The sequence below is a fragment of the Salmo salar genome, chromosome ssa14, assembly GCF_905237065.1.
Source record: "Salmo salar chromosome ssa14, Ssal_v3.1, whole genome shotgun sequence".
Taxonomy (NCBI): Eukaryota; Metazoa; Chordata; class Actinopteri; order Salmoniformes; family Salmonidae; genus Salmo; species Salmo salar.
The window spans coordinates 48,228,180-48,253,535 of NC_059455.1; the positions used below are offsets into that span (position 1 = coordinate 48,228,180).

Consider the following 25,356-nt stretch of genomic DNA (forward strand, 5'->3'; position numbering starts at 1 on the left):
AAAAAAAATTGTCACGAAATGCATCCGCGCGTCACCCTTCGGATAGTTACCTGAACGCACAAACAAAACGGAGCTATTTGAATATAACTATGGATTATTTGGGACCAAAACAACATTTGTTGTTGAAGTAGAAGTCCTGGGAGTGCATTCTGACGAAGAACAGCAAAGGTAATCCAATTTTTCTAATAGTAATTCTGAGTTTAGTGAGCCTCGACTTGGCGAGTGTCTGAATAGCTAGCCGTGATGGCCTAGCTATATACTCAGAATATTGCAAAATGTGCTTTTGCCGAAAAGCTATTTTAAAATCTGACACCGCGATTGCATAAAGGAGTTCTGTATCTATAATTCTTTAAATAATTGTTATGTATTTTGTAAACGTTTATCAAGAGTAATTTAGTAAATTCACCGGAAGTTTTCGGTGGGTATGCTAGTTCTGAACATCACATGCTAATGTAAAAAGCTGGTTTTTGATATAAATATGAACTTGATTGAACAAAACATGCATGTATTGTATAACATAATGTCCTAGGAGTGTCATCTGATGAAGATCATCAAAGGTTAGTGCTGCATTTAGCTGTGGTTTTGTTTTTTTGTGACATATATGCTAGCTTTGAAAATGGCTGTGTGATTATTTCTGGCTGGGTACTCTCCTAACATAATCTAATGTTTTGCTTTCGCTGTAAAGCCTTTTTGAAATCGGACAATGTGGTTGGATTAACGAGGGTCTTATCTTTCAAATGGTGTAAAATAGTCATATGTTTGAGAAAATTGAATTGTGGTATTTTAGTGGTATTTTAGTTGGTTTTGTATTTCGCGCGGTGCGATGCCATTGACAGTTGGCTAGGGGTTCCGCAGGTGGAACGTCTGTCCATAAGAAGTTTTAATTGACTTTAGAATAAGGCTGTAACGTAACAAAATATGGAAGAAGTCAAGGGGTCTTAATTCTTCCGAAGGCATTGTACTTCCATTCATTTTTTTAAAACTGGTACAGGGGGACCTTCAAATGAGTCTTGTGAGGAAAACAACCGACATGTACATGTTTGTGAGAGTCTCATCTTTCCATGGAGGCTTCATAATAGTTTGTAAGCCGAACCGTTCGGTCGCTACAGACGATTTTGTGAGTCTACTCCTTCTTTATAGAGATCTTCCCTGGTACGATCCTCAGATGGTGAACTTTAGAGACGTGACCTACGGCTGGAAAGACTTGCTCAGTAAAGGTGTGTGTGAATGTGTGCATGTGTGTGTTATTATCAGGGTCAGAGAATGACAGCTGTCCTCTGTCCCTGTCCAGCAGCACTCTGATCCTCTTGGGTTTTGGTCTCATTGTGATGGGAATACCTGGCCCTAATGGGGGGCTTGCTCTATATTTACCTCCACTATAGTACACAATCCAACTTTCAGGCTTCATGTTTCCCTTCCTCTGGGCAGACTCTTGTATGACACCCACGGACCAGACTGTACTGTCCCCAACCTCAACGTCCCAGCTGTGTGTCCCTGAGTTAAAGCCCTCGGAGCCCAGGACCAACGCATCGTAATCAAACAGGAGCTGAACAGACAGAACTAGAGATTAGAACTGGTCGTGATATCAGGACTGACACCAGGACAGAGGGAACTTGTAAGTAGTTGATACACTTTATTGATTAAAATGTGTTTAATGTTTTTGAACACTATTACATACAAGAAAGGGTTTTACTATAATGTATTTTTAACAGAATATCATAGTACATGTTTTCCTCCTGTTTGTCTGAATGCATTAGTGTTTTATTGTTTAAAAATATCATAAATTAAGGAAATTGTTCAAAGTAGGTAAGTAAAATGATACTTACTGTATTTCACAATCCCCTGCATCTTCTCCCAGACTCTGAACTGCAGGTTGCCCAGGTGTTTGGCCACATCTATCAGCGCTCCTGAGACCAGCTGTGGATCCGGCAGTGTGAAACGGGCTCTGAAAGAACATTAAGGAGTCAGTGCTGCTGCGGGGTTGGGTTCAGAACCACAGAGTCAAGAGATACAGGAGGTAGATCACTGACCTTTTCACTGTGGTCTTGTAGTTCTGCAGGGGGACAAAATTGGAAATGAATAATGAATATAAAAACTGAAATCAAATCAGTCACAATAATCTACTTACTGTTCAGATATTAGTTCTTACCAGCGGCAATGAGATGTCCTCAGATCTCATCTCCTCCTCTATGGCTCTGATTGTATCTGAAAGTGATGATATCTGTATGTTCATCTCTTTAATCTTCTCCTTCATCATCTGACTCTTCTGCTCCTCTTCCTCCCTCAGTGTCGCTACACTGGCCTCCTCCTCCTCTCGTAGAAACTGGTGAAGCTTCTGAAACTCTTCCTTAATCTGCCTCTCTGTGTCCTGGGCCTGGCTCTGGAGACAGTGAGATGAATAGACGATGCAGTTTCTCCTTGTATTTTCATATTATATAGTAATATTACACAAGCCTGAACTCTTAGAAAAAAATGCATATGTGTAATATGTTTATTTATTATTTGTTTTACCGGACAAAACATCCACAACATCACCCTGCCCAGACCTACCTGCTCACACCCCCATCTCCAGATCAACTACATCAGACGAAACATCCACAACATCACCCTGCCCAGACCTACCTGCTCACACCCCCATCTCCAGATCAACTACATCAGACGAAACATCCACAACATCACCCTGCCCAGACCTACCTGCTCACACCCCCATCTCCAGATCAACTACATCAGACGAAACATCCACAACATCACCCTGCCCAGACCTACCTGCTCACACCCCCATCTCCAGATCAACTACATCAGACGAAACATCCACAACATCACCCTGCCCAGACTTACCTGCTCACACCCCCATCTCCAGATCAACTACATCAGACGAAACATCCACAACATCACCCTGCCCAGACTTACCTGCTCACACCCCCATCTCCAGATCAACTACATCAGACGAAACATCCACAACATCACCCTGCCCAGACTTACCTGCTCACACCCCCATCTCCAGATCAACTACATCAGACGAAACATCCACAACATCACCCTGCCCAGACCCACCTGCTCACACCCCCATCTCCAGATCAACTACATCAGACGAAACATCCACAACATCACCCTGCCCAGACCCACCTGCTCACACCCCCATCTCCAGATCAAAGACATCAAATCAAACTTTATTTGTCACATGCGCCAAATACAGTAATTGTAGACTTTACCGTGAAATGCTTACCTACAAGCCCTTAAACTGCACCATTTTGTTTCTCTCCATCGCCCAAGCACTTTCAACATTTAGATAATAAACCACTTGAGCTTTCAATTGTGTTAATGATGGAGGATTGGTTGATTTCCAGTTTTTAAGTATACGCCTTTTCACTGCACCCTCATATGGCATGTCTTGAAATATGCAGACAGACGGACTCAAAACTCTGCCCATAACTTTTGGAATTTATAGCGTTCCTAGAAGGCATTGAGTCATTATTGAGTCATTGTTAGTTTTACACTTAATAGACTCTTAAGGATTTTACTTTTATTTCAGTATTCAGTGTGGAGTCAATTGAGGGGACTATGTTTCATAAAGCCATTAGAAGACTGTTGCTAACTGAGAGGAGGTACAGTATAAAATATGTTGCCTATAATAAATTATGTATAACAAGTCTTTGTGATTCAATAGCCTAGTTAATAATTACATTACTTTTAACACACTGTCTATGTTTTGCTCAGTCTGGCAGTAACCCAGAGCTATAAGAGGATCTCTTTCGGTTGCTGATGACAACAACTGCATGTACATTTTTGTTCTACATCATAATAATTATATGTCTGATAGCATTTTGTCTTCATATGGCAGATTAACTCATGCATATTGCTGCAGATAACTCATGCATATTGCTGCAGATTAACTCATGCATATTGCTGCAGATAACTCATGCATATTGCTGCAGATTAACTCATGCATATTGTTGCAGATTAACTCATGTTTATTGATACAGATAACTCATGCATATTGCTGCAGATTAACTCATGCATATTGCTGCAGATAACTCATGTATATTGCTGCAGATTAACTCATGCATATTGCTGCAGATAACTCATGCATATTGCTGCAGATTAACTCATATTTATTGCTGCAGATTAACTCATATTTATTGCTGCAGATAACTCATGCATATTGCTGCAGATTAACTCATATTTATTGCTGCAGATTAACTCATGCATATTGCTGCAGATTAACTCATGCATATTGCTGCAGATTAACTCAACATATTGCTGCAGATTAACTCATATTTATTGCTGCAGATTAACTCATGCATATTGCTGCAGATTAACTCATATTTATTGCTGCAGATTAACTCATGCATATTGCTGCAGATTAACTCATATCTATTGCTGCAGATTAACTCATATTTATTGCTGCAGATAACTCATGCATATTGCTGCAGATTAACTCATATTTATTGCTGCAGATTAACTCATGCATATTGCTGCAGATTAACTCATGTATATTGCTGCAGGTTAACTCATGCATATTGCTGCAGATTAACTCCTATTTATTGCTGCAGATTAACTCATGCATATTGCTGCAGATTAACTCATATTTATTGCTGCAGATTAACTCATGCATATTGCTGCAGATTAACTCATATTTATTGCTGCAGATTAACTCATGCATATTGCTGCAGATTAACTCGTGCATATTGCTGCAGATGAACACATACTGTACTGGCTGCAGGTAGCCCAGTGGCTAAGGATTTAGACCTGTGGCTGGTTCAAATCCCAGGCTGGGTGCTGGAAAAAAAATGGGCAGAATTGATTTGACAACTGGAGGGCTGCTGGGGTCACATCCTCAATACATTCCCCTACATTTACATTTGACATTTAAGTCATTTAGCAGACGCTCTTCTGTTGGGCACTTGAGCAAGGCCCTTAACCCCACAACATGCTCTCCATTCAGGGGCTCTACAATGCAGCTTGAACCTGTGCTCGTCTCAACTGTATGTGTGAGGTCTGCTGTTTTCAGGGGGTTCAGAACAGAGCAGCAGACACGCTTTTATTGTTCCTTTTGGACTGTGTTGTGTTGTGTTGTGTTGTGTTGTGTTGTAAAGAAGTCAGCCAGAGTTGAAACAAAGAGATGCCTCCCTGGCCACCCGTGCATATATGTCACGTCCTGACCAGTAAAAGGGGTTATTTGTTATTGTAGTTTGGTCAGGGCGTGGCAGGGTGTGTTTGTTTTGTGTGGTTTGGGTTTTTTGGTTTATGTTCTACATTTTCTATTTCTATGTGTTTATCTAGTTTTTCTATTTCTATGTTGGGGTTTTGGTAGGACCTCCAATTAGAGACAGCTGGTTGTCGTTGCTTCTAATTGGAGGCCATATTTAGTTGGGGTTTGTTTCACTTGTGTTTTGGTGGGTGGTTGTTTCCGGTATAGTCTGTGCACCTTACTGGACTGTTTTTGTCGTTTAATTGTTTTTTTCTTTAATAAAATAAGAAGATGATCAATATACCCGCTGCATTTTGGTCCACTCCTTACGACGCCCGTGACAATATAATGAAATTAAATTCTATAAAACTACGCTGGTATTATTTTGTCCATTATTTAGTTGTTTATTAAATTATATTCTTAGCTAAAAAATATGACTATTTATTAGTAGTAGCCATAATTCATAAATGACACCGTGCAGTGTTCTATACGGAACCATTTTGGTTCAGTGAAGAAGAACCTCTAGGGCCTTCAAACTCAACTCTGGAACTTGAAGCCAGTTCAACTGCATTTTTTTTCTCTTCATTTCTCCCATCTAATCAGGGACTGGTTAAGATCTGGGACATCAGGTGTGTGCAATTCATTATCAGGTAGAAGAGAAAACCAGCAGGCTCTGGGCCTCGTAAGGGTAAGAGTTGAATACCCCTGCTCTAGGGTTCTAATATAGAATGTTGAGGGGGTTCCACACATGAAGCAAGCAATAGAACCCTTTTTGATTCTATAAGGAATCTTGGGTACCAGTCTGTATCTGCCATCATTCCACTCCTTGACACTTCTTTACATTTACATTTACATTTACATTCATTCATACTTCTTGACATGCCAAACAAAGTCCAGATTGTAATGTTTGCATAAGGAGTGAAATGTAAGCATCAAACCCCTCTGAACATTACAACTCATTCTTACCTTAATATGCCAAGCTGTTTGATTACAGGTTAGTTTAACTTTACTAAAGACTTCCAGCTTCTCCTGTAAGGGCTTCAGGGCAGTCTGGAGTTCCTCCTACAATGAAACATTGACACTTTACTATGGACAGAGCCTCTGTGTTCTAGCTTTACTATGGACAGAGCCTCTGTGTTCTAGTTTTACTATGGACAGAGCCTCTGTGTTCTAGCTTTACTATGGACAGAGCCTCTGTGTTCTAGCTTTACTATGGACAGAGCTTCTGTGTTCTAGCTTTACTATGGACAGAGCCTCTGTGTTCTAGCTTTACTATGGACAGAGCCTCTGTGTTCTAGCTTTACTATGGACAGAGCCTCTGTGTTCTAGCTTTACTATGGACAGAGCCTCTGTGTTCTAGCTTTACTATGGACAGAGCCTCTGTGTTCTAGCTTTACTATGGACAGAGCCTCTGTGTTCTAGTTTTACTATGGACAGAGCCTCTGTGTTCTAGTTTTACTATGGACAGAGCCTCTGTGTTCTAGCTTTACTATGGACAGAGCCTCTGTGTTCTAGCTTTACTATGGACAGAGCCTCTGTGTTCTAGCTTTACTATGGACAGAGCCTCTGTGTTCTAGCTTTACTATGGACAGAGCTTCTGTGTTCTAGCTTTACTATGGACAGAGCTTCTGTGTTCTAGCTTTACTATGGACAGAGCTTCTGTGTTCTAGTTTTACTATGGACAGAGCCTCTGTGTTCTAGTTTTACTATGGACACAGCCTCTGTGTTCTAGCTTTACTATGGACAGAGCCTCTGTGTTCTAGCTTTACTATGGACAGAGCCTCTGTGTTCTAGCTTTACTATGGACAGAGCCTCTGTGTTCTAGTTTTACTATGGACAGAGCCTCTGTGTTCTAGTTTTACTATGGACAGAGCCTCTGTGTTCTAGTTGTACTATGGACAGAGCCTCTGTGTTCTAGCTTTACTATGGACAGAGCTTCTGTGTTCTAGTTTTACTATGGACAGAGCTTCTGTGTTCTAGCTTTACGCTTTATTGTCAATAATCATATCACAATCATTACAGGAATAAGCAATTATTTTTTAGGCATTGTTAACAAACACACACACACACATACACACACACACACACACACACACACACACACACACACACACACACACACACACACACACACACACACACACACACACACACACACACACACACACACACACCATTTTAGACAGCTGAAAATACACAAGAACATATGGATACCTTATGATTCTGTACAACTTCATCTAGTGGTTTGTGGTTATGTTGTCTTGTATCCTGCCACACCAAACAGACAGGCTGTTTATCCTCCAGCTCCAGCGTTTTTCCATGCAGACTGCAGAGCACAGAGCTTATCTTGCTTGTTGATTTCTGACTATCTATATGTGACTGTGAGAAGGCCTCACACAGGCTCTTTAGAGAAAGGTTAGGAGGGTACCAATCTTTGGAACATTTTCTCCTGCAGACTGGACATTCCCAAGATTCCCTTTGTTTCCAGTTTCCCCGCAGACAGGTTTTACAGAAGCTGTGGCCACACGACACAAGAACGGGATCCTTGAAGATGTCACAGCACACAGGACAGGAGAGATCTTCCTCTTGGAAAGATGAACCTGAAGCCATTTTATAATGAAATCAGTCACTTCCCTCTAACAGCCTCTGAAGGAAGCAGACATTGACTTCGGTGTTGTTTAAATCTTAGTGTTGATGATATTGTCCTGCTCTTCAGTAGATGCTGTGAGTCTTGAAGTCGTAGTAAGTTAGTTGTAGTGAGTTAGAGTCCTTTATAGTGTATAGTGGTCCAACGTCATATACCTAGCCACACCTATCTGGGACCTTCTGAACTTTCGACTCTCTGCAGTACAGGTGGCTTAGGGGTGGGGCTCAGGAGTGTGTGTGTGTGTGTAACCTGTGTGCAATCTAAGTGTCACATGATCTCTCACATGATCTCAGTACACCACAGTGGAGATTGGAGTATCTGTCCATAGGACCACTTTAAGCCGTACACTCCACAGAGCTGGGCTTTACGGAAGAGTAGCCAAAAAAAAAGCCATTGCTTAAATAAAAAAACAAGCAAACACGTTTGGTGTTCTCCAAAAGGTATGTGGGAGACTCTCCAAACATATGGAGGAAGGTACTCTGGCCAGATGAGGCTAAAATTGAGCTTTTTGGCCATCAAGGAAAACACTATGTCTCGCGCAAACCCAACACCTCTCATCACCCTGAGAGCACCATCCCCACAGTGAAGCATGGTGGTGGCAGTATCATGCTGTGGGGATGATTTTCATCGACAGGGACTGGGAAACTGGTCAGAATTGAAGGAATGATGGATGGTGCTAAATACAGGGAAATTATTGAGGGAAACCTGTTTCAGTCTTCCAGAGATTTGAGACTGGGAAGGAGGTTCACCTTCCAGCAGGACAATGACCCTAAGCATACTGCTAAAGCAACACTTGAGTGGTTTAAGGAGAAACATTGACATTTCTTAGTCAATGCCCAGACTCAATCCAATTGAGAATCTGTGTTATGACTTAAAGATTGCTGTACACCAGCGGAACTCATCCAACTTGAAGGAGCTGGAGCAGTTTTGCCTTGAAGAATGGGCAAAAATTCCAGCGGCTAGATATGCCAAGATTATAGAGACATACCCCAAGACACTTGCAGCTGTAATTGCTGCAAAAGGTGGCTCTACAAAGTATTGATTTTGGGGGGGTGAATAGTTATGCACGCTCAAGTTTTCATTTTTTTTGTCTTTTTTCTTGTTTGTTTCACAATAAAACATATTTTGCATCTTCAAAGTGGTAGGCATGTTGTGTAAATCAAATGGTACAACCACCCAAAAAATCTATTTTAATTCCAGGTTGTAAGGCAACAAAATAGGAAAAATGCCAAGGGGGGTGAATACTTTCGCAAGCCACTGTATATTGAATAGGGTGGCATTTGGGACATAACCCCTACTGTGTCCCTGCCTGCTATGACAGGTATATATAGTATGCAACTCTAGATAACACTTCAATCTCTGTCAATACAAGACTGGGGGTCAGTCTGATAAACCAATCTACTCAGTAATCTCCTCCATGAAGACTGGCGGTCAGCCTGATGAACCAAACTACTCAGTAATCTCCTCCATATAGACTGGGGGTCAGCCTGATGAACCAAACTACTCAGTAATCTCCTCCATGAAGACTGGAGGTCAGCCTGATGAACCAAACTACTCGGTAATCTCCTCCATATAGCCTAACTTTCCCACTCACACATGCACACATGCACACATGCACACACACATTTAAAACTTATTATGGCTTGGGGGCAGTATTTCGTCAATTGGATGAGAAGCGTGCCCAAAGTAAACTGCCTGTTACTCAGGCCCAGAAGCTAGGATATGCATATAATTGGTAGATTTGGATAGAAAACACTCGAAAGTTTCCACAACTGTTAAAATAATGTCTGTGAGTATAACAGAACTGATATTGCAGGTGAAAACCTGAGGAAAATCCATTCAGGAAGTGGGATATTTTTGATGTGTGTAGTTTCAATTGAATGCCTATACAGTATGTGTTGGGTTAGGACCCAGATTGCAGTTCCTATGGCTTCCACTAGATGTCAACCGTCTTTAGACATTGTTTCAGGCTTGTTTTCTGAAAAATTAGGAAGAATGAGACCATTTTCTAAGTGGACTCTAGAATGAACCAGAGCTAATTTGCGTGGATGACCGATTGCGCACCCTTCGTTCTTTTTCCTTTCTATTGAATACGCTATGGTCTGGTTGAAATATTATTGATTATTTAGACAATAGACAACCTGAGGATTAATTATAAACATCGTTTGACATGTTTCAATGAACTTTACCGGTACTATTAGGATGTATTCGTCTGCATGTTTTGACCGCCTTTGAGCCAGTGGATTACTGAGCAAAACGCGCCAACAAAACAGAGTTATTGGGAAATAAAGAGGGACTTTATCGAACAAAATGAACATTTATTGTGTAACAGGGAGTCTTTTTTTGTGACTGCAACCATATGAAAATCATCAAAGGTAAGTGATTAATTTTATCGCTATTTCTGACTTTCGTGACTCCTCTACTTGGCTTGAAAATGTTTGTATGCTTTTGTAAGTGGGGCGCTGTCCTCAGATAATCGCATGGTATGCTTTCGCCGTAAAGCCTTTTTGAAATCTGACACAGCGGCTGAATTAACAAGAAGTTAATCTTTAAGCCGATGTATAACACTTGTATCTTTTTATTAATGTTTTATTATGAGTATTTCTGTATTTTGAATTTGGCGCTCTGCAATTTCACCGGATGTTGTCGAGGTGGGTCGCTAGCGGAATGCCTGCGCCAGAGAGGTTGAACAAAATACATTGTAGCATACAGCAGGTCAGCCACCAGGGGGAGACTCGTCGAGGCCTGGTGACAGACGGAGTATACATCACGAGGCAATGACTCCATCTGCTGGACGTGCCAGGTCTCGACGGTCTCTCCGGCCATGACTAATTGGGGCTGATTGGTGAGTAATGAGTAATCAAGGGCTGAGTAATCAAGAGCTGATTGCTCACCAGCTGTACAAGTCCCATAAAGCTGCCAGAAGGGCAGCACACAGAGAGAGACTGGGGGAGGAAAGGACTCCTGTATAGTTGGGGACGGTACCAGAGGTAACAGGAGGGAGTTCAGTTTTTGATCCCCCCCATGGGGGAGACCTTTTCTTTTTGACTATTATTTTAATAAACACCTTTGAAACTGAGCTAATCCTACTCTGTTCGTGTCTGATCTGTGTAAACGTTTTGACCCCAACCCCCTGGTCTGCCACAACATGTATGTATGTATATGTATATATATATATATATATATGTATATATATATATATATATATATATTATTGTGATTATTTACATTATTTACATTTACATTACATTTACGTCATTTAGCAGACGTTCTTATCCAGAGCGTCTTACAAATTGGTGCATTCACCTTATGAGATTCCTTTACAGGAAGTGGCCTGTCTGACCATTTATTGGCTTTCTTTGACATCTCTTTCCAAAACAAAGGATCTCTGCGGTAACGTGATACTTCCCACAGCTCCCATAGGCTCTCATAGCCCGGGAAAAAGCTGAATGTCGTCATTCCAGCCCCAGGCTGAAACACATTATCGCCTTTGTCAAGTGGCCGATCAGGGGACAGTGGGCTTAGGCGCGTGCACTGGTCGCCCCCGTCTTTCTTTTTTTTCCTCTATTTACCGAAACGCAGATTCCCGGTCGGAATATTATCGCTTTTTTACGAGATAAATTGCATAAAAATTGATTTTAAACAGCGGTTGACATGCTTCGAAGTACGGTAATGGAATATTTAGATTTTTTTTGTCACGAAATGCGCCATGCTCGTAACCCTGATTTACCATTTCGGATAGTTTCTTGAACGCACGAACAAAACGCCGCTGTTTGGATATAACGATGGATTATTTGGGACCAAATCAACATTTGTTATTGAAGTAGAAGTCCTGGGAGTGCATTCTGACGAAGAACATCAAAGGTAATCAAACTTTTGTAATAGTAAATCTGATTTTGGTGAAGGCTAAACTTGCTGGGTGTCTAAATAGCTAGCCCGTGATGGCTGGGCTATCTACTTAGAATATTGCAAAATGTGCTTTCACCAAAAAGCTATTTTAAAATCGGACATATCGAGTGCATAGAGGAGTTCTGTATCTATAATTCTTAAAATAATTGTTATGCTTTTTGTGAACGTTTATCGTGAGTAATTTAGTAAATTGTTAGTAAATTCCCGGAAGTTTGCGGGGGGTATGCTAGTTCTGAACGTCACATGCTAATGTAAAAAGCTGGTTTTTGATATAAATATGAACTTGATTGAACAAAACATGCATATATTGTATAACATAATGTCCTAGGGTTGTCATCTGATGAAGATCATCAAAGGTTAGTGCTACATTTAGATGTGGTTTGGGTTTATGTGACATTATATGCTAGCTTGAAAAATGGGTGTCTGATTATTTCTGGCTGGGTACTCTGCTGACATAATCTAATGTTTTGCTTTCGTTGTAAAGCCTTTTTGAAATCGGACAGTGTGGTTAGATTAACGAGAGTCTTAATAGCTGTAAAATAGTCATATGTTTGAGAAATTGAAGTAATAGCATTTCTAAGGTATTTCAAAATCGCGCCACAGGATTCAACTGGCTGTTACGTAGGTGGGACGATTTGGTGCCACCTAGCCCAGAGAGGATAAAGTTGTCATGCATGGTGTCAAGTCTTACAGAGCAGGTGTGTGTGTGTGTGTGTGTGTGTGTGTGTGTGTGTGTGTGTGTGTGTGTGTGTGTGTGTGTGTATGTGTATGCGTGTGTGTGTGAGAGAGAGAGAGAGAGAGAGAGAGAGAGAGAAATCCAGTGTGTTCCCCTTTCCTACTATAATAGGTAGATAACGTATGCAAAACTAGATCGTGGTAAGACTTCATACTGTATCTGACTGTGTGTTCAGTGGTTCCGTGACCAACAAAGACTAAAGACTGGTTTCCCAGACACAGATTAAGATAAATTGTAGTCCTGGACTGAAAACAATAACACTCAATAGATATTCTCCTTTGAAAGTGTGTTTTAGTTCATGTCTAGGATAAATCTTTGTCTTGGCAACTGGCCCAATATTAATGCAGTGTGTTGATTAAATACTTATATAATACTTATATAATATAATACTTACAAATACTTATATAATACAATACTTACAAATACTTATAGGAAATAAGTATCCTTGTATCATCATGCAAAAAAAGGAAATTACATCCTTCAACCGTCAGTACAAAAATAAATAGACAAGCATGTTTATAATTTATTACCAAAAATAAATAGACAAGCATGTTTATAATTTATTACCAAAAATAAATAGACAAGCATGTTTATAATTTATTACCAAAAATAAATAGACAAGCATGTTTAGAATTTATTACCAAAAATAAATAGACAAGCATGTTTAGAATTTATTACCAAAAATAAATAGACAAGCATGTTTAGAATTTATTACCAAAAATAAATAGACAAACATGTTTAGAATTTATTACCAAAAATAAAAAGACATGCATGTTTATTTCAATGTTCAACCTTCAGTACTAAAAATAAATAGGCAAGCATCTTCATGTCAACTTTCAACTTTTAGTACAAAAATGTGTTGAAAAGTATGTTTATTTATACCTTTAACATTCAGTACAAAATAAATAGACAAGCATGTTTTCAACTTTTAGTACAAAAATGTGTTGAAAAGTATGTTTATTTAAACCTTCAACATTCAGTACAAAAATAAACAGACAAGCATGTTTTCCACCTTCAGTACAAAAATGAATGGACAAGCATCTTTATGTCAAAATTCAACCTTCAGGTCAAAATAAATAGATAATCTTGTTTATGTCAACTTCAATCCAATCAGTTCAAAAATAGACATGCATGCCTTCAACCTTCAGTACAAAAATACATAGACAAGCACGTGATCACATTTTTTTGTTCCGCTTTTTATTATTCTACAACTCGATTAGGAGACAAAATAAACAGTTCGATGCCCTAAAATGTAAATGTTGTTGACTACACCTCGCCAAGTCCACCGTGTAATGTATGTATGTATGCACAGGGATGTATTCACATTCAGTGAGGCAAAATGTTCAAAACCTTCTAAATTGAAATGTCATGAATTGAGCTGACCATGTCAGATAGTCATATATATTCTACAGCTGTGGTGACCAATATCTGATTAGTTATAGTGATGGGGTGTGAGACCCAGAAACAACAAACACATCACTGTGTGTGTGTGTGTGTGTGTGTGTGTGTGTGTGTGTGTGTGTGTGTGTGTGTGTGTGTGTGTGTGTGTGTGTGTGTGTGTGTGTGTGTGTGTGTGTGTGTGTGTGTGTGTGTATGTGTGTGTGAGTAAACATATAGACACAGGGTAAACCACCATTAAAAAACGCCACATGATGGAATATCTCATGGAAGAGTGCTGTTGCATCCCTCCAAAAGGGTTCCAGACACTTGTAGAATCTATGCCAAGGCACATTGAAGTTGTTCTGTCAGTTCCTGGTTGTCCAACGTCCTTAAAGACATGTTATGTTGGCGCTCACTGTCCAATCACAAAAGCTGAACTGTCATATAAAGTAAAAATCCACCCAAAAACACTAATAACAATTTTTTTTGTAAACGAATCGTTGTGGAAATATTTTGGAGCTCAAGTCGACTACAAAATGCAATGCTGTACCTATGGGCTGGCTGGCTGGCAAACGTAGCTACACACAATAATACCAAAGACAATATCTCTCCAGAGTGGCGCAGCGGTCTAAGACACTGCATCTCAGTGCTAGAGGAGTCACTACAGACCTTGGTTTGATTCCAGGCTGTATCACAACCAGCTGTGATTGAGAGTCCCATAAGGTGGCGCACACTTGGCCCAGCGTCGTTAGGGTTTGGCGTCGTTAGGGTTTGGCCAGGGTAGGCCATCATTGTAAATAAGAATTTGTTGTTAATTGACTTGCCTAGTTAAATAAAGATAAAATAAATATCAGCAGGTAACATTGCTAGTTAGCTGTGAAATCTCCTAAACAAACTGCACTATCAATTTAAGAGTCTATAATCTCACTGTTATACCTGCAGATCGATATGCCACAGGGTGGAGTACAACATTCACTAAGGTATATATACTTTTGAGATGTTAAAGATTTCCCATGCTATGTCAACGGGCCCCGTCGTGCATTCTTGGTGATTCTGGGTGATTCTGGGAAAAGGAGCGTTCTCCTTCATATGAAACGCCGTTTAGGTCTTTGCGTGTCAAAAAGATACACGTTAAATAACAATATGTAAACTATATGCAAATGTTGGCCAATCACTATATGAAAAACTTGTCATTCATCATCACCAACAAACGACAAAGTCATGTCGAACCTTGAAAACAGGAGAGACCGCTTTTTAAGTTTTACCAGACAAGTGCAACCACCTTTACAACCAGCCCAGGAGGATCGGGTGGTTCAAAGGTAGGATTCATTCTGGTAGGTTAGGTAATATCTGGCAAAAGTCAACATTAACCGGTACAACTACCTAGTAACGTTAGCTTGCTAATGATTACAACAGCTACCGTGGGCTGCGCGAGTATGCTGAGTGTCATTATTGTACCTTTTATAACGTTTGTACATGTCAGAGTTCAATCGTTCAGGAGACGGACTAATGCTGGAGTCCAAAGGTGGCAACCCGGAAGAAGCAGGTTGATAACTATGAGGGTTTGCCAGATCGCTGAGCCTAACATCCGGCAGCTGAACAGGATAGGTACATTTTCCCTTTATCCATGTAGGACATGAGGACACAGTGCGGTCCACAGTGCTCGCTTTGTAAGTAAGCTAGGTGTGAATCTATCTTGTGATTAAACATAGACTTATTGTAGGTTATTTTACTGATTTAAAGATGATGGACTATTTCCCTGTTTTATATTAGGATGTTTTATTAGATTTAAATAATATTTCCATATCTTTCAGTATCTTTAGAGTATCCTGTGAGGCAGATCAAAGTACCCTATGGTGAGGAGGAGAGCAGCTTCTTGAAGATTTTGGGGGAAACATTCCCCCAGATGAATACAAATGTAGAGGCCTTTAAGACAGACAGGAGGAGGCTCGTTCCCCTATGAAAAAAAAGGATTGTTGTCAAGACAATGGAGGACAGAGATGGTGTGGTTGAATTGGTGGCTCAACAATTTGTTCAAGAGAGCATGCAGGTGGCCTTGGAGCAGTAAGTCAACTCTGTCATAAATCTGTGAAGTACTTGTCATTACCTCCTCTAACATAAGTATTTTTAATCAGTCCACCCCCCTAAATCAATACACATCACTATATCGTCCTTAACACTTATTTTAAATATACATACCGTCTCTAAACCATAACAGGTTCAAATATCATCTCAACTCTCTTGGGCTGCTCGAGGCATTGGGGACCCACCCAGGCAGCTTCCGAGCACTTTTTGTGGACTCCATAAAGCCTCCCACTGCCAGGGACCTGATTAAAGTAACCTATTCCATACCTGGATGCAACCGGCGGTGTTTGGAGAACGACACCATCTGCCACTGGTTCAACTGTCTGGCTGAGGTGCAAGGTAAAATAGTCAATTGCTTCAGTTTATCAGTAACTGCATATTATTCCATTTTGTGATTTAAAATATGTATTTTTAATGTTTTACTGTGTACTCCTCAGATGGAGAATGTCCTCCTCTAACAGTGGCGATGGTGTTGGAGTTGCTACTGGGGCAACGGTGGTGCCACCCCTTGGGTTTGAGGACACCCTGACCATTGAATTCCTCTACACAGCGCGAGGGCGTCTCGCTGGGCTGCAGAAAGAAAAGTACCCAGAGGCAAACACGTGTGCTGTGACACTAAGGCTCCCTCTTCATAGCACCTACAATGCCTTTAGAAAATTCATGACCTCCGGTAATGTGAATTGCCCACATTTCGGTGTTGCATAAAAACATTTTTACGATACATAATTGTATCTAGTAGCACTAAATTACAGTAGCAATTGAGTGTTTGAAAATGTAACTGCACATCAACATTTAAGCATTTATCTACTTCCATCTGTATTGTTTGTACAGTGCATTCGGAACGTATTCAGACCCCTTGACTTTTTCCACATTTTATTACGTTAAAGCCTTCTTTAAAAATGGATACAATAATTTTTTCCCCTCATCAATCTACACACAATACCCCATAATGACAAAGCAAAAACAGGTTGACATTTTTGCAAATGTATAAAAAAAAGAAGGAAATATTACATTTATGACCCTTTACTCAGTACTTTGCTGAAGCACCTTTGGCAGCGATTACACCATCGAGTCTTCTTGGGTATAACGCTACATTATTGTTTATTTAATACATTTTAGAATAAGGCTCTAATGTAACAAAAGGTGCAAAAAGTCAAGGGGTCTGAATACTTTCCAAATGCACTGTATTTCTATATTGGTTGTTATTGTTCACTTAATGATCATTAATATTAAATTATACAATCCATATTGCTTGTCTTGGTGTTTAGGTTTAGTTTATTTAGAAACACTTTACTGACACTTCACTAATAACCAATATCCTTTACTGATACTCCACTAATAACCAATATCCTTTACTGATACTCCACTAATAACCAATATCCTTTACTGATACTCCACTAATAACCAATATCCTTTACTGATACTCCACTAATAACCAATATCCTTTACTGACACTCCACTAATAACCAATATCCTTTACTGATACTCCACTAATAACCAATATCCTTTACTGATACTCCACTAATAACCAATATCCTTTACTGATACTCCACTAATAACCAATATCCTTTACTGACACTCCACTAATAACCAATATCCTTTACTGATACTCCACTAATAACCAATATCCTTTACTGATACTCCACTAATAACCAATATCCTTTACTGATACTCCACTAATAACCAATATCCTTTACTGATATTGACTGAAGTACTGCGGCCATATTCCAGCCAACTCATCCAAATCTGATCATTTGATGTCCAACATTAAGAACAAATTAAGTTCAGCCATTATCATTTAATTAGAACTACATGAAATAAGGCTTCCCATCCATTGCATTAAGTGACAGCTCCACTTCTGGGAACTGCACCTCGGTAGTGACTTCTTCGAATTTCAAATGCATTGATCTAAGAACTAGATTCATTAGTCCAAGGCTCTCCAACCCTGTTCCTGGAGAGATACCCTCCTGTAGGTTTACATCAGGGCTCTCCAACCCTGTTCCTGGAGAGATACCCTCCTGTAGGTTTACATCAGGGCTCTCCAACCCTGTTCCTGGAGAGATACCCTCCTGTAGGTTTACATCAGGGCTCTCCAACCCTGTTCCTGGGGAGATACCCTCCTGTAGGTTTACATCAGGGCCCTCCAACCCTGTTCCTGGAGAGATACCCTCCTGTAGGTTTACATCAGGGCTCTCCAACCCTGTTCCTGGAAATTTACCCTCCTGTAGGTTTACATCAGGGCTCTCCAACCCTGTTCCTGGAAATGTACCCTCCTGTAGGTTTACATCAGGGCTCTCCAACCCTGTTCCTGGAAATTTACCCTCCTGTAGGTTTACATCAGGGCTCTCCAACCCTGTTCCTGGAGAGAAACCCTCCTGTAGGTTTTAACTCCAACCCTGTTCCTGGAGAGATACCCTCCTGTAGGTTTGAACTCTAACCCTGTTCCTAGAGAGATACCCTCCTGTAGGTTTACACCAGGGCTCTCCAACCCTGTTCCTGGAGAGCTACCCTCCTGTAGGTTTTCAATCCAACCTCAGTTGTAACTAACCTCATTAACTTATTAAGCAGGTAATTATTCAAATCGGGTGCACTAGATTAGGGTCGGAGTGAACCTACAAGACAGTAGCTCTCCAGGAACAATGTTAGGAGCCCTGCACTAGTCCATCTTCAACCACATCATTTGAGCTGTCACAATGTTATGTTACTAACTGTAGTAGGTTGCTGTTAATCCCAATGATATAAAATGTAACAGGGGCGAACCACTATCTTCATAGTTTATTTTTTTAACTACAGTGCGTTCTCCACACAATTATTTATTTTAACAATTTATAAAAGTCCCGATTGGGCATTACAAAAATGTAAGTTCTGTTTTAATAATGTCCATTCAGAATATTCTGTTGTCCTCCCACAGCAAGCACGCTCTGAAGGCTCCAATCCAACGCTTGCAGTAGGCCTCTCCTGGGTCGTGTTGTACTGAGTGGAAGACAAATATTGTGTCAGCAGGTGGGAATGCTGTGCTAAAGCGCCATAGAGCAAAATACAATAACCATAGGCCATATATCTTAACAGTACCTGACTCTCTCCAAATATGACCAATCAGAACCCTATTGGAATGGGGGAAGTACTTAACTTTTGTTAAGGCCACCTGTGTCTAAACTCTGGTCCCCATCCGTTTAGAGTTGAAGATGTCTGTCGTACCTTTCTAGAGACCAAATCATACAGTGTGTGAAAGAGGGGGAATGTTAGTATTATAAAATGTATAATAGTATTATAAAAATGAACTGATTTAAAGGAACGAGTGGCGCTGAAGATATAGCGTCCAATCCCTCATCCCAGTAGGGGAGTATCAGGGGTGTATGTAGTAAGTCAGGTTGGAGTATGAACGAGTGGCGCTGAAGATATAACTGCCATAACCCTCTGTAGATTGCCAACTCCCAGGCTGCCTCTGGGGCCTTCCAATGGAATTATTGTCCGCAACAGTTGGTTGGGGTGGTTGGAGGAGCTGATGGTGGTGGTTGGAGGAGCTGAGGTGGTGGTTGGAGGAGATGAGGGTGGTGGTTGGAGGAGGAGCTGAGGTGGTGGTTGGAGGAGCTGAGGGTGGTGGTTGGAGGAGCTGAGGTGGTGGTTGGAGGAGCTGAGGGTGGTGGTTGGAGGAGGAGCTGAGGGTGGTGGTTGGAGGAGGAGCTGAGGGTGGTGGTTGGAGGAGGAGCTGAGGGTGGTGGTTGGAGGAGGAGCTGAGGTGGTGGTTGGAGGAGCTGAGGTGGTGGATGGAGGAGCTAGGGTGGTGGATGGAGGAGCTGAGGGTGGTGGATGGAGGAGCTGAGGGTGGTGGATGGAGGAGCTGAGGGTGGTGGTTGGAGGAGCTGAGGTGGTGGTTGGAGGAGCTGAGGGTGGTGGTTGGAGGAGGAGCTGAGGGTGGTGGTTGGAGGAGCTAATGGTGGTGGTTGGAGGAGCTGATGGTGGTGGTTGGAGGAGCTCAGGGTGGTGGTTGGAGGAGCTGAGGGTGGTGGTTGGAGGAGGAGCTGAGGGTGGTGGTTGGAGGAGTTGATGTGGTGGTTGGAGGAGCTGAGGTGGTGGTTGAAGGAGGAGCTGAGGGTGGTGGATGGAGGAGCTGATGGTGGTGGTTGGAGGAGCTGAGGTGGTGGATGGAGGAGCTGAGGGTGGTGGTTGGAGGAGATGAGGTGGTGGATGGAGGAGCTGAGGTGGTGGTTGGAGGAGCTGAGGTGGTGGTTGGAGGAGCTGAGGTGGTGGTTGGAGGAGCTGAGGTGGTGGTTGGAGGAGGAGCTGAGGGTGGTGGTTGGAGGAGGAGCTGAGGGTGGTGGTTGGAGGAGCTGAGGTGGTGGATGGAGGAGGAGCTGAGGGTGGTGGTTCGATGGAGCTGAGGGTAGTGGTTGGAGGAGCTGAGGTGGTGGTTGGAGGAGCTGAGGTGGTGGATGGAGGAGCTGAGGTGGTGGTTGGAGGAGCTGAGGCTGGTGGTTGGAGGAGGAGATGAGGTGGTGGATGGAGGAGCTGAGGGTGGTGGTTGGAGGAGCTGAGGTGGTGGTTGGAGGAGCTGAGGTGGTGGTTGGAGGAGCTGAGGTGGTGGTTGGAGGAGCTGAGGTGGTGGTTGGAGGAGCTGAGGTGGTGGTTGGAGGAGGAGCTGAGGTGGTGGTTGGAGGAGGAGATGAGGTGGTGGATGGAGGAGCTGAGGTGGTGGTTGGAGGAGGTGAGGTGGTGGATGGAGGAGCTGAGGTGGTGGATGGAGGAGCTGAGGGTGGTGGTTGGAGGAGCTGAGGTGGTGGATGGAGGAGCTGAGGGTGGTGGTTGGAGGAGCTGAGGGTGGTGGTTGGAGGAGCTGAGGTGGTGGTTGGAGGAGCTGATGGTGGTGGTTTGAGGAGCTGAGGTGGTGGTTGGAGGAGCTGAGGTGGTGGTTGGAGGAGCTGATGGTGGTGGTTGGAGGAGCTGATGGTGGTGGTTGGAGGAGCTGAGGTGTTGGTTGGAGGAGCTGATGGTGGTGGATGGAGGAGCTGATGGTGGTGGTTGGAGGAGCTGAGGGTGGTGGATGGAGGAGCTGAGGGTGGTGGATGGAGGAGCTGAGGGTGGTGGTTGGAGGAGCTGATGGTGGTGGTTGGAGGAGCTGAGGTGGTGGTTGGAGGAGCTGATGGTGGTGGATGGAGGAGCTGATGGTGGTGGTTGGAGGAGCTGAGGGTGGTGGATGGAGGAGCTGAGGGTGGTGGATGGAGGAGCTGAGGGTGGTGGTTGGAGGAGCTGATGGTGGTGGTTGGAGGAGCTGAGGTGGTGGATGGAGGAGCTGAGGGTGGTGGTTGGAGGAGCTGAGGGTGGTGGTTGGAGGAGCTGAGGTGGTGGTTGGAGGAGCTGATGGTGGTGGTTGGAGGAGCTGAGGTGGTGGTTGGAGGAGCTGATGATGGTGGTTGGAGGAGCTGAGGTGGTGGTTGGAGGAGCTGATGGTGGTGGTTGGAGGAGCTGATGGTGGTGGTTGGAGGAGCTGAGGTGGTGGTTGGAGGAGCTGATGGTGGTAGATGGAGGAGCTGATGGTGGTGGTTGGAGGAGCTGAGGGTGGTGGATGGAGGAGCTGAGGGTGGTGGATGGAGGAGCTGAGGGTGGTGGTTGAAGGAGCTGATGGTGGTGGTTGGAGGAGCTGAGGTGGTGGTTGGAGGAGCTGATGGTGGTGGATGGAGGAGCTGATGGTGGTGGTTGGAGGAGCTGAGGGTGGTGGTTGGAGGAGCTGAGGGTGGTGGATGGAGGAGCTGATGGTGGTGGTTGGAGGAGCTGAGGTGGTTGAATTTGGGGCGAACAAATCCCTTACTGCTGTTAGATTGGCCCTCTGCATTGCCAGGGAACCCGAGACGTTCAGTCCTCAGCCCATGGTGGTTCCACTGACTGGCAAACACAGCAAGATCTCTGTTCACCCGTGGCAGGAACACAAAGTGCAGTGCCCACAGGTGCACCTCATTGTTGATGTCGATGATCTGCTCCGTCTCCAAAAAGGTGAACAGGTCATGGTAAACGTTGGAGACTCCATGCCAGATGTCCCCCCACAGCCGCTCTATCCTCTGGTTGTGAGTGCTCCTTCCTCTGAGGGCACTTCCCCTCTCACCACCCCTGAACTGCTCCATGAAGGCACAGATACGGTTGTTTTCACCACCCGGTCACATCTCACCCGGGATGGTACTCCGTAGCTGGTGATGGCTGCTTTGAATAACTCCATGACTGTGGCACTCCTGTTGTTGTCAGAGGCCTTCAGAAACACAACACGTCTGCTGTAGCCATCCACAGCACCGTGGATAACAATCATCCACCTTAAAAACATGATACGTTTGTTTTACAAAACCATTTTTTTTCTCTTATGGTGACGCCATTCTGTTTTTATTGATATCAGCTCTTTGATCCTCTCATCCAGCTGAGCGTCTGACAACAGTGAGTAGGACCCGAAATGCTGAAAATGACAAAATAGAAAAATAACACAAAAAGACACATCAATCAGGAATGTGATCAAATCTAGAGGGGATGTAGAGATCTCCCTCTTGTGTTACAATTGCTTTATTCAATTACGATAACTTACCTCATGCGCCGCTTGACCACAGAGTGCGACACATTGAGAACATCTGCCATTTGTCTGATGGTCATATGACAGTCTATGAGGAACTCAAGCTGCTCCTTGGTGATGTGATACCGCCTTCCCTCCAAAGGGGCTTGATAGGATACTGAAATAAAAAAATACAATAGATCATTACAAAATACACTCCTAAAAAAAGGAACAGCATTATAGACCAACCAAATGTTTTTTTTTTTTAATTGATTGACTTGACACAGGAGACTTTACACCAGGACAAGTAAAATGATACAATCTTAGCCTTTGCCACTCATGCCATTCAACAACAACAAAAAATGATACAAATATAACAACTTGCCATTTTCCGTAAGGTTCCCGTTGTTGGATGTCATTTTGCCTCTTGTAGGAACTCCTCTTCATCAATCAAATGACCGCTTGTCCACCGAAGACTCTCAGCAACATGGTCTCTAGCCTGAAAAATAGACCGCAGACCCGGTGGGTCCAGTGCCATTTTATCTGTATGTAGTTAACAACCCCTTAAAGTGTCTAAACTGTACCAACTCTCAACCTCCAAACTATTATCTGTATGTAGTTAACAACCCCTTAAAGTGTCTAAACTGTACCAACTCTGAGCCTCCGACCTATTATCTGTATGTAGTTAACAACCCCTTAAAGTGTCTAAACTGTACCAACTCTGAGCCTCCGACCTATTATCTGTATGTAGTTAACAACCCCTTAAAGTGTCTAAACTGTACCAACTCTGAACCTCTGACCTATGAAGACAACCGTGCATTGACAGGCGGTGCCGTTTTAACTAACGGTGCTGTTTTAACTAACGTACTTTAGCTACAAACTAGCAACAAAAAACAAAATATATATATATATATATATATATATATATATATATATATATATATATATATCTTCATTCAACATCGCTAGCTAGCTAACGTTACTGTACAGCAGTAACTAGTTAACGTTTTATAATTTCCATAATTAAACGTTAGATGATGAAGAATTAAACTTTAGCTAGCAATCTTGAGTTCAGTTAAATATCAATGGCAGGCAGATCTAACGTTAGCTAGTTAACGCTGTTGGTAGTTAGGTAACGTTAGTGTTATATATTATGTAGTTATACATTATGTTATATATTATGTTATATATTATGTAGTTAGGCAACGTTAGTTGCGCACGACCCACGTGGAGTTCCAGGTCTCCGGCAGCCTCTGGAACTGCCGGTCTGCGGCCAACAAGGCTGAGTTCATCTCAGCCTATGCTACCCTCCAGTCCCTAGACTTCCTGGCGCTGACGGAAACATGGATCACCACAGATAACACTGCTACTCCTACTGCTCTCTCCTCGTCTGACTACGTGTTCTCGCATACCCCTAGAGCATCGAGCCAGCGGGGTGGTGGCACTGGAATCCTCATCTCTCCCAAGTGGACATTCTCTCTTTCTCCCCTGACCCATCTGTCTATCTCCTCATTTGAATTCCATGCTGTCACAGTTGCCAGCCCTTTCAAGCTTAACATCCTTATCATTTATCGCCCTCCAGGTTCCCTTGGAGAGTTCATCAATGAGCTTGACGCCTTGATAAGTTCCTTTCCTGAGGATGGCTCACCTCTCACAGTTCTGGGTGACTTTAACCTCCCCACGTCTACCTTCGACTCATTCCTCTCTGCCTCCTTCTTTCCACTCCTCTGCTCTTTCGACCTCAACCTCTCACCTTCCCCCCCTACTCACAAGGCAGGCAATACGCTTGACCTCATCTTTACTAGATGCTGTTCTTCCACTAATCTCATTGCAACTCCCCTCCAAGTCTCCGACCACTACCTTGTATCCTTTTCCCTCTCGCTCTCATCCAACACTTCTCACTCTCCCCCTACTCGGATGGTATTGCGCCGTCCCAACCTTCGCTCTCTCTCTCCCGCTACTCTCTCCTCTTCCATCCTATCATCTCTTTCCTCTGCTCAAACCTTCTCCAACCTATCTCCTGATTCTGCCTCCTCAACCCTCCTCTCCTCCCTCTCTGCATCCTTTGATTTCCTCTGTCCCCTATCCTCCAGGCCGGCTCGGTCCTCCCCTCCTGCTCCGTGGCTCGACGACTCACTGCGAGCTCACAGAACAGGGCTCCGGGCAGCCGAGCGGAAATGGAGGAAAACTCGCCTCCCCTGCGGACCTGGCATCCTTTCACTCCCTCCTCTCTACATTTTCCTCTTCTGTCTCTGCTGCTAAAGCCACTTTCTACCACTCTAAACTCCAAGCATCTGCCTCTAACCCTAGGAAGCTCTTTGCTACCTTCTCCTCCCTCCTGAATCCTCCTCCCCCTCCCCCCTCCTCCCTCTCTGCGGATGACTTCGTCAACCATTTTGAAAAGAAGGTTGACGACATCCGATCCTCGTTTGCTAAGTCAAACGACACTGCTGGTCCTGCTCACACTGCCCTACCCTGTGCTTTGACCTCTTTCTCCCCTCTCTCTCCAGATGAAATCTCGCGTCTTGTGACGGCCGGCCGCCCAACAACCTGCCCACTTGACCCTATCCCCTCCTCTCTTCTCCAGACCATTTCCGGAGACCTTCTCCCCTACCTCACCTCGCTCATCAACGCATCCTTGACCGCTGGCTACGTCCCTTCCGTCTTCAAGAGAGCGAGAGTTGCACCCCTTCTGAAAAAAACCTACACTCGATCCCTCCGATGTCAACAACTACAGACCAGTATCCCTTCTTTCCTTTCTCTCCAAAACTCTTGAACGCGCCGTCCTTGGCCAGCTCTCTTGCTATCTCTCTCAGAATGACCTTCTTGATCCTAATCAGTCAGGTTTCAAGACTGGGCATTCAACAGAGACTGCTCTTCTC

The 25,356-nt window shown here is 43.2% G+C and overlaps 2 protein-coding genes across 3 annotated transcripts; one reads left to right on the forward strand and one right to left on the reverse strand.

The window, feature by feature from the left end:
* Positions 1-1,323: 1,323 nt before the first annotated feature.
* Positions 1,324-7,974, reverse strand: LOC106569758 (E3 ubiquitin-protein ligase TRIM35). Its single transcript, XM_014141346.2, has 6 exons — positions 7,406-7,974; positions 6,158-6,253; positions 2,150-2,380; positions 2,031-2,053; positions 1,827-1,945; positions 1,324-1,546 (listed from the first exon to the last, which is right to left on the reverse strand). Exons 1-6 carry the CDS (start codon positions 7,799-7,801, stop codon positions 1,536-1,538), a joined length of 876 nt encoding a protein of 291 aa, XP_013996821.2. The 5' UTR covers positions 7,802-7,974; the 3' UTR covers positions 1,324-1,535.
* A 7,470-nt stretch (positions 7,975-15,444) lies between these two features.
* On the forward strand, positions 15,445-16,996 carry LOC123726727 (uncharacterized). Of its 2 annotated transcripts, XM_045694507.1 has the most exons (4): positions 15,445-15,533; positions 15,678-15,927; positions 16,082-16,287; positions 16,386-16,995. In XM_045694507.1, exons 2-4 carry the CDS (start codon positions 15,851-15,853, stop codon positions 16,475-16,477), a joined length of 375 nt encoding a protein of 124 aa, XP_045550463.1. In that variant the 5' UTR covers positions 15,445-15,533; positions 15,678-15,850; the 3' UTR covers positions 16,478-16,995. The 2 variants fall into 2 exon arrangements, with proteins under 2 accessions (XP_045550463.1, XP_045550464.1); XM_045694508.1 differs by lacking the exon at positions 15,445-15,533 and having other exon boundaries at positions 15,574-15,927; positions 16,386-16,996.
* Positions 16,997-25,356: the final 8,360 nt, after the last annotated feature.